At 50.6% G+C, this 9,276-nt stretch overlaps 1 protein-coding gene across 2 annotated transcripts in view; it reads left to right on the top strand.

The window, feature by feature from the left end:
* jade2 (jade family PHD finger 2) overlaps window positions 1-5,076 on the top strand; it is a 14,402-nt gene extending 9,326 nt beyond the window's left edge. For both annotated transcript variants that reach the window (XM_062453425.1, XM_062453426.1), the window contains 2 exons: window positions 2,474-2,619; window positions 2,819-5,076. In XM_062453425.1, the coding sequence (XP_062309409.1) occupies window positions 2,474-2,619; window positions 2,819-3,589 (917 nt within the window). In that variant the 3' untranslated portion in view covers window positions 3,590-5,076. The remainder of the gene's footprint in view (window positions 1-2,473; window positions 2,620-2,818) is intronic.
* The last annotated feature ends 4,200 nt before the right edge of the window (window positions 5,077-9,276 follow it).

Genomic DNA, 9,276 nt, shown 5'->3' with positions numbered 1-9,276 from the left:
GAGAGAGAGAGAGAGAGAGGGAGAGTGTGTGTGTGTGTGAGAGAGGGAGAGAGAGAGGAGAGAACAGGAGATGGATGTTATCACAGACCAGTGTTATGATACCAGGGAGCAAGCTGGTTGTTGCTCTACACCTGACTGGCTCTCCTGATGCTATCTCTCTATCCACCTCTGTGATTGTGTGTGTGTTTATATTGTAGGAACTGTCGGAAATGATCACTCAGGTAGCGTTTCCATGACAAGAAAGTCCTTCAGTAGTGTGTGTGTGTGTGTGTGTGTGTGTGTCCATCTGTTTTGTGTCAGTCTGCTTACTGCCTTACAGGGCTTTGTCTCTTCCTCTGGGGGGAAAAGAGATGATCCTCTCCACTTCTCTCCTCTCCACCTAAGAGATGGACAGAGTGAGGGAGAGAGAGGGAGAGACCGAGAGAGACCGAGAGAGACCGAGAGAGACCGAGAGAGACCGAGACCGGTTAGCCAGGGGTGTGGAGAGAGACACTAGCGCTGCATAGTCCTCTCTCTTTTATTCAGACTGCCACAGTCCCCTTAATTCCCTCCCTCTTTGTCTCCCCCTCCTTCTCTCAGTTTCCCTCCCCCCCGCCTCCGCTCTGATCCCTACAGTCTGTCCGCTACAGTGGTGTTGTCAGGGCGACGGCAGAGCTGGCACCTGAGAACAATGTTTGGAGTTTTAGCGCGATCCGCTCCGGCACAAGCACGAGTACCGTAGCTAACTAGCCTACGCTAGGGTGGGTCGGTGCCCCTGGAGGAGCGGCCGGGCCACGGGGCCCGCAGGGGGGGGACCATTTCTGGGGGTACATGACCCTCCACCTCCTACCCCCCTTCAGCCTTGCATAGTGTTAGCTTAGCGTATGTGCCTTGTAGCATAGCTTAGCATTAGTGCGGTTAAGCCTAAACCAAGCATTAGCCTGGTTTAGCATTAGCCTAGCATTAGCCTGGTTTAGCATTAGCCTAGCTTTAGCCTCTGTTTTGGAGCTGCTCCCACTGTGCCACAGGGCATAGCCAGGCCCAGAGCAGGAGAAGTAGGTTTTAGCCAAGCCCTCACCCATCTGCTTATCTTCATCTCCTTTTTGGTGTTTTGGTGTACATCATTCTCTTCTTCCAAACCAACTCCCCTTCCCTCCCTCCCCTCTCCTCTCTCACCTCCCTCTCCAGTTGGTCTGCTTCCAGAGGGGGGGGGGGGGTTGCTGCGTCATGGAAACAGCTTGCTGCATGTTGTCTCTGACGCTGCCGTCGTCCCAGCCACCCCTCCTGACAGACCTGTCTCTAGAAGGCGGTGGGGGGTCAGATGGCTGAGTGGTGAGGGAGTCGGGCTATCAATCAGAAGGTTGTTGGTTCGATTCCCTGGCCGTGCCAAATGACGTTGTGTCCTTGGGCAAGGCACTTCACCCTACTTGCCTCGGGGGGATAAGTCGCTCTGGATAAGAGCGTCTGCTAAATGTAATGTAAATGTAGAAGGAGGGATGGAAGGATGGAGAAGAAAGAGTAAAACTGGAAAGGGAAGCTGAGGAGAGGTTGTAGGACTGGAGGCAGGAGAGAGACGGGGGGAGGGAGGAGAAGAGGAGCGAAGGAGTTGAGGGGAGCAAAGAGAGAGATGGAGGGTAATGCAGGAGATAGGACTCAAACATGGCAATCCCTGTGTTGTGGTGTTGACAGACTGAGCAGGGAGGAGAGAGAGACTCTCTCTCTCCCTCCCTTCTGGCTTCCCAGTTGGGGCCATAAGAGGTTGAATTAAACCCCAGTGTTAATGACTATGATAAAAAAATAAAAAATAATAATCTCATTAAACAGCTCAGGCAGGCTTGCAGGCAGGCGGGGAGATAGACAGGCAGGCTTAGAGGCAGACAGGCAGGGTTGAAGACAGACAGGCAGTTTGGAGGCACTTAGGCAGACAATCGGATTTAAAGGCATGGCCACAGTAAGTTCAGACAAATGAACATCCTGCTGTGTTCTAAGGCGAGACTATGGGGAGGGGAGAGGTGCATCATCCTTCCCTGGCACCCGTATATGGATGGATGACTGACCGACCGGCTGGCTGGCTGGCTGCTTGGACACAGTCTTTTGGCAGACAAGGAGCCACAGAAATCAGTCTAATTATCCTTAAACACGCAGCATGTTGTCATCTCAGCCACTGAGAATCTGCTACCAACACAACACTATGTACAGACCACCAGCCTGGACACTGAGCGAGCCCTTGCACTGTAATGGATGTTTTTATTATTCTGGTTTTGTACCAGCGCTTTGACAAGATGCATATATCCAGCAAAATGGGTTAACATTCACAATTCATCAGGCCACAGAAATGTCATTTGGCAGCATGATAATGACTATGATCAGTGTGCTGCTCCAGAACCAGGAGGCTGGCTGATTGCTGTTGATAACATTGATATTGATTGATATCTATTTTCTTTCTGTCTCCCTCTCTTTCTCTCTCTGGCTTTCCCTCCCTCCCTCCCTCCAGGTTTCTCCAAGACCTTCCCCCTGGATAACCCTCTGTTTGACAGCTGGCTGGCCCAGTCTGTCCAGATCACAGCAGATGACATGCTGAACCAGTGGGCTCTGGACGGACAACACCGGGACAAGACTGCCAGCCTGCTCTCTGACCAGGTAACCAGCCCTAGAACAGGATCAGCACAGCCCTAGAACAGGACCAGCACAGCCCTAGAACCAGACCAACCTCGCCCTAGCTAGAACCAAGCCAGACTATCCAGTTCTATGACATCGCACCCTGTTCTGTGACACTATATCCCGTTCTATGACTTCATATCCTGTTTTGTGACATCACATCCTGCTGTGTCCTCCCTAGCTCCTGCAAGGGGAGGAGAGTCTTCTGAGCCTGATGATGGACCACTCCATGAAGTCCACCTGGCAGACCCCTCAGCTGGGCCGGAGGCCCCGGGGAGGCAAGCCCAGGGCCCGGGCCCCCCCGCACTCCAGCCCCCCTCCTCCTCCAGACCCCCCGGTTGTCGCTATTGGCCCCTCCTCTACCCGGGGCCCCAGGGTGGGGGCGGCGCCCCCGGAGGAGCGTCCGGGCCACGGGGCCCGCAGAGGGGAGCGTTCCCGGGGGTCCAGGGCCCTCCACCAGCACCACCACCTCCACCCCCAGCCCCGCAGCATGGACCTCCGGCAGGACCCCCCCCCACAGCCCCCCATCTCCAAAATGGACTCCTGCCACATCTCGGAGGAACGCGGTCCCTGGGACAGCCTCCACACGGGGGGGCCAGCCTCCCCCTCAGCCCCCAGCCCCACCTCCTCCCCCAGACAAGCCTCTAGTCCCGGGACAGCCCCCGAGACAGGGGGCGGGGCCCCCCGCGTGCCCCTGCGGCTCCGCCTCACCCGCCAGGGCAAGGCCCGGGGGAGGGGCGGGGCGGGGGGGGTGGAGCCAGTGGAACGCCCGGAGAGAGATCCGCCCCTTCCAGGGAAGGAAGCGACGCTATTGGACACTGAGACAGACGGGTACTTCTCGGACGCCGAGCAGAGCGACTCGGAAACCCGTTCCAGCGGACGCAAGCTCCGCCTCCCCCAGATGCATGCTGGGAGCGAGGACTTGCTGAGAAGAAGTGTCCTGGCATCGTAAACAACCAACAAAAACTTAAAACACACACACACACTCCATTGACCAGGACACACTGTTCACATTGGAGTTCCATCCCAGCTCCCAAGTTTCCACGGTTACTGTCAATGCTCTCAACACCCACTCTACACACATAAACACATACCTACCTACAGTTGTACTCTCTACTACCATCCTAGTTTGCTTTAATGAACCAAATCTGTGTACTTTATCTACCAGTGTGTCATCACCGGGCGCTCCGCTTCCTGGCTGGGTAGCAGAGGCTAGCTGTCAGTCAGACGGCTACACACCCAGACCGTAGTGTGTCCTCCAGAGCTGGTCACAGGTCTACAGATGCTGTCACAGGTCTACAGATGCTGTATGTTGGAACCAAGCGAAACATGACAATACACATTTTAGATCTTTTTTTTTTTTTTCTTTTGTTACATGCGATCCACCCTTTCTGATGGCTGTCCCGTTGTCGACGGCGACCATCAGGAGTGTGACGCATGTGGGCATTACAACGTTGGTTCAGGTGACTCAGGCCCCCTTCCCTCCCTCCGCCCCTCGTGTCTCCAGCGCGGGGCGGGAGGAACCACCATGTTTCAGTTCTGAGTCTGAACGTGTACAGTCGAGCATCAGAGGAAAACGTTACCTTTTTAAAAGCACAAAACCGACATAAGGAACTGTCATACACACATTTGTGCATATACAGTACAAGGATGTACACAGACACACACACACACACTCACACACATTGACAACCGCACTCCTATAAGCAAATGATTTAGCATTCAAAGCAGATGTTGAAACATGCTGTCATTGCTTCTTCCTCCCCCCCCTCGGATTTCGGCTTACATCATTGGACGAACAGTATTTTAAGGAATTCAAATGTGTGCCTTCTGTTGCCCCCCCCCCCCCCTAAAACAGGATTTATCAAATCAATCAACCAATCAAATCAATCAGTCATCTAATCTGATTTGCTACAATCAAAACAAACAAAGCAAAGCCTGTTGTTGTGGGTCGTTATCGCGACTGACCAGCAGGGGGCTCTCATCCTTAATTGCTCCAGTGCCTAAAGAGAAAGATGTATTAGCATTAATCACTCCGCCCAACCCCACAGCAAGAGAAACCACACAGGCGCAAGGGCGAGAGGTTGGGGCCGTCCGGTCTCTGCCCCCCCCCTCCACGCTCGGCAACAGACGCCCTACTGTCAGGACGGATTATATCTATCCTCCTCCATGGGCCGTACTGTCGAGTTGTTTTTGTTGTAAATCAAGTTTCTGTTTGAAAAAAAATCTTTGTTTCGTTTTTCTCTCAGAGAGTTGTGCGTTGTACCGAAGTGGTCCATGGTAAATTTCTCAGGGTTTGAACAAAACAAAAATAATCAAAAAGAAAAACTATTAAAAGGGTTGAAATCGAACCTGAAATCAAAGTTAAACTTAGATATATTATATAGTAAAAAAACATATTTTATACATGTATAAAGCGATATGTGTAGAAAGTTCCTTTGGCAAGTTTCACTGTTTGAACTCTGACTTGAGTCAAATACGATCTGCAAGTACTTCAGGTGCGCTTGATGTAGCTCATCCAGTACAAATTACACCAATGCAGAAGCCAAAATGTGCGAACTCGTTGACAAATCAATCAGCCGAAGTACTTAGCATGGTAACTCAGCATTGGATCACAGTATTGAACTCCGGAACCTTCCCGGCCTTTTCAGAACTCAAAACCAGCCAATCGGCTGTCACCTGAGATGATCCAAGCCAAAGAACAGTGTGTTTTAACAAGGCAGCATGCATACCATCAGTAAACTTACTCCGGAAGTCCCCTCGTCCAATCATGGGTGACGATCACAGATCCAATTAACTAATCAACCAATTGTCTGCCAGAGCGGTTTAGACAGGGGCGGGTTCCAGCTCCCAGATCATCTCATCTCAGTTGAGCCATAGAGGACTTTAAATGATCTGACCAATAGAAGGGGTTTGATTCATGTAGCCTTCAGTCCGATTGGCTAGCCCACACGACCTTTGACCCCCCTAATGGAGAGAGATGACTGCTGCTGAACCGTGTATGTGGGTGTGTGTGTGTGTGTGGTGTGTGTGTGTGTGTTTTGGGTGACAAACCCGACCACACCCAACCAGAGATGGTATAACAGGGTTGTAGTGTAAAAGATGATTAGTTTTCTAAGCGTTGTGTCAGTGGTTCAGACTGTGTGTTTTGGCCTGGACTTACTGAGGATTCAGGACGACCAGCAGCGTGTGTGTGTGTGTGGCAACAGCCCACACCACAGCCATCTGAGATCTTTCTACCATCCCCATGGAAAGGAAACCATGGCAACACACACATTTGGGTTTTTTTCAATAAGGGGAGAGGGGGGGGTTCCCTGACTAAACCATCCCTTCAGCCCTCCACCCCCCCTCCCTCCCCATCACCCTTCAATAAGTTGCTCAGACAACTCAATGTAAACTTAGTTCAATATTCAATATCGGGGTTTGTGAACTAAGTCTGTAGACGATGTTTAGACAGGCCTGTCATGAACGGTCTTCATATGTATCAGCCAGGCTAGCAGTGTGACAGCAATGTGCTCTTCCTCCAACAAGAGGCTGGGCTCCTTTAGGTCTCCACATCCATACTAGCACACTACCTAGGGTACGAGGCTAGGGTGCTGCCTTGCTGGGTCTAGTGTGTGTTACTGTGGGTGTTGGAACTGGGCCATGGTTGTTGCCTTAACCGTTATATTCAAACAAACGTACCTAAAGGCATGGCTTAAGGAGCTCCGCCCCTGTGGTAGCTTCATCCAATAGGGAACTGGTTCTAGTTTGCTTCATCCAGTAGGAGACTGGTTCTAGGCTGCTTCATCCAATAGGGAACCGGTCATTAGCTGTTATTTTGTATGCACCAACAATATTGAAATAATACTCTACTACTACTACTACTAGAGACGACTTTCTGTTTCATTTTTCTCTGTGTTAAAAAGCCTTTGCAAGCTGTTTGTAAACGCTTCCTCCGTGGCTCATTTCTACTGACTCATCAGACACACTGCTGCCTCTACTGGCGCTTTGCTGCCCCCCTCCTCCTCTCCCATCTCCTCCCTCCCCTTCTCCCCCCCCCCCCCCCCTCATTTACTGTTGTTCACTGACAAACAGTGAAGTATGGTTTTAATACAGACCCTCTCCTCTCCCCTCCTCCTTTCTCCCCTCCTCATCCCCTCCTCTCATCCTCTCCCTCTCCTCCTCCTCCTCTCCTCTCCCCCTCCTCTTGCTCCTCCTCTCCTCCTCTCCTCCCCTCCTCTCCTCATCCCCTCCTCATCCTCTCCTCTCCCCCTCCTCTCCTCCTCTTGCTCCTCCTCTCCCCCTCCTCTCGCTCCTCCTCTCCTCTCCTCCTCTCCTCCCTGCTTCACAGCTGTGCGTCCCCGGCTCCCTAATTGTTTTTAAGCGCAGGAGGATCAAAGCAACCAGCTTTAAGGACAAATAATGACGTACATGTGTTGTGGAGGAGAGAACATTTATCACTCTGCTGTGGCTTTCGGAAGAGAGAGAGAGAGAGAGAGAGTGTGAGAGAGAGAGAGAGAGAGAGAGAGAGAGAGAGTGTGAGAGAGAGAAGAGAGAGAGAGAAGAGAGAGTGTGAGAGAGAGAGAGAGAGAGAGAGAGAGAGAGAGAGAGAGAGAGAGAGAAGAGAGAGTGTGAGAGAGAGAGAGAGAGAGAGAGAGTGAGAGAGAGAGAAGAGAGAGAGAGAAGAGAGAGAGAGAGTGTGAGAGAGAGAGAGAGAGAGTGTGAGAGAGAGAGAGAGAAGATGAGAGAGAGAGAGTGTGAGAGAGAGAGAGAGAAGAGAGAGAGAGAGAGTGTGAGAGAGAGAGAGAGAGAAGAGAGAGAGAGAAGAGAGAGAGAGAGAGTGTGAGAGAGAGAGAGAGAGAGAGAGAGAACACTGTTGGTGTGGCTGACGGGAGGGAGGGGCATGCTGGTGGAGTGAAAGAGCGATTAGGAGAGAGAGGACAGTTTGTTCTTTCGTCTCTGTTTTGGGTCTTGTCCACACAGTGAACTTAACAAGCAGCAAATCTAAACAACACCAGCCCTTCGCTCTCTCTCGCTCGCCCTGGCTCACACACTGTAAGAACAGAAACATATCTGTTTGCACTGGAGCAGAGTATATTTGCCTTCACTGCTCATGCTGAATATACAGAACCAGATCAAATTGGATTTGATAACATTCAATAGAAAACTGTCGAGCCAGTTGGTTGAGTCTGTGAGAGTGTGTGTGTGTGTGTCCAGTACATGTGTACTGTGTATGTGCACAAAATGTACTTCACACCTGTGTGTACTGTACCTGTGTGTGTGTGTGTGTGTGTGTGAGAGGATGCAGAGCCTCACTTGAGACTCCAGGCTAATTGCAGTTAAAGTGCCCCACACACACACACACACACACACACATCCCCGTGCTCTGCCCCAGACCTTTTGTTCTCCTCAGAGGACACACACAGAACCGGGCCACGGTTCTCCGGTTTGAGCGGGCTATTTATGACCACCGGGGGTCACGCAGTGTCTCATTAGAACCAGCAGTCCTTTCTGAAGGGCTCTCTCTCCCCCTTCCTCAGCCTGATCAACTTTCAACTGTTTCCTCAAATCTCTTCCACTCAAGTCGAAGTCACCTGCCTCAGATGTCTGTCGTGATTTGTTCTTCAGCTCGTTCCGTTGGTTTAAACGCGTTCCCAGATGAGTTCTGCTTCAATCTCTCCCCCTATTGGTCTGCCACCAATCAGTCGTAACAGCAGGTCGACAGGTCCCGCCTCTTAATTTCCTATCCCAGTGTTCTTATAGGTCACATGCACTATTTGAAAACCAATCAGTGATCTCTCCAATCAGATTGGACCCTGACAGGCTCCTCCTCCCTCATTAGTCATATTTGTCCTTAAAAGCGGTTGGGAATCACTGCTGCCCTGAACCATTCCTCTGTCCCATCAGTTCCACAATACAGAACATGAATGTTACAGGAGTTTCTTCTTCTGTGATCTTTGTTTCAAAGAATGTTGTGCCATTTGTTAATAGCAAAGAGAGATATTGAACATATATTAAAAAGAAGAGCTATTTTAAATTATTTTTTGGCTTTTTTTGCAATATTTATTTTCTTGTATTAGAATCTTCTTTGTAGGAGGGAAAATCGAAAAAAAGTATTTTTCATTAGTGCGAAAAACCTATTTTTTTCCTTTTTGTACACTTTCAATGTTTAAGCGAAACTTTAAAAGCAATATGATGATGTTCCATGTGACTGTATCTGCATGCTGTTTGTGTCGCCTTAAAGATGGCTGCGTCGACTATGAACCCCCCTCCCTCCCCCTTTCCCTCCCCCCCCCTTCCAACCTGTGATGGGGTTGACCAGTGCAGTTAATAAAGCAGTGCTTTCTGTGTACTTGCCTTCTACTCTGTCTCTCTGTCCACCTACTAGAATCTGATGATAGTGAGAATCCTCTTCAACAACTTGTCACTGACATGTTCAGTCTTTTGGGCCTCGAGAGAAATACTGGAGGAGTCATCGAGGACTACCGACTCGAGTCCTGTTTAGAATAGTACTACACAGACACAGAAATCCAGAGGCAAAACACCATGCACCTCACCTGTAGTCCGTTCAGCTGCTGTTTAAGTGTGTTTGTTCAAGTGGAGGACTACAGCACCCAGAGTTCATTGCAGGAGTCCGTAACGTTCCGAGGTCTGAGC

Source organism: Osmerus eperlanus, chromosome 27 (assembly GCF_963692335.1).
Source record: "Osmerus eperlanus chromosome 27, fOsmEpe2.1, whole genome shotgun sequence".
In the NCBI taxonomy this organism is placed as follows: Eukaryota; Metazoa; Chordata; class Actinopteri; order Osmeriformes; family Osmeridae; genus Osmerus; species Osmerus eperlanus.
The sequence above is the reverse complement of the archived record's forward strand: the minus strand, read 5'-3'. Positions and strand labels throughout refer to the sequence as shown.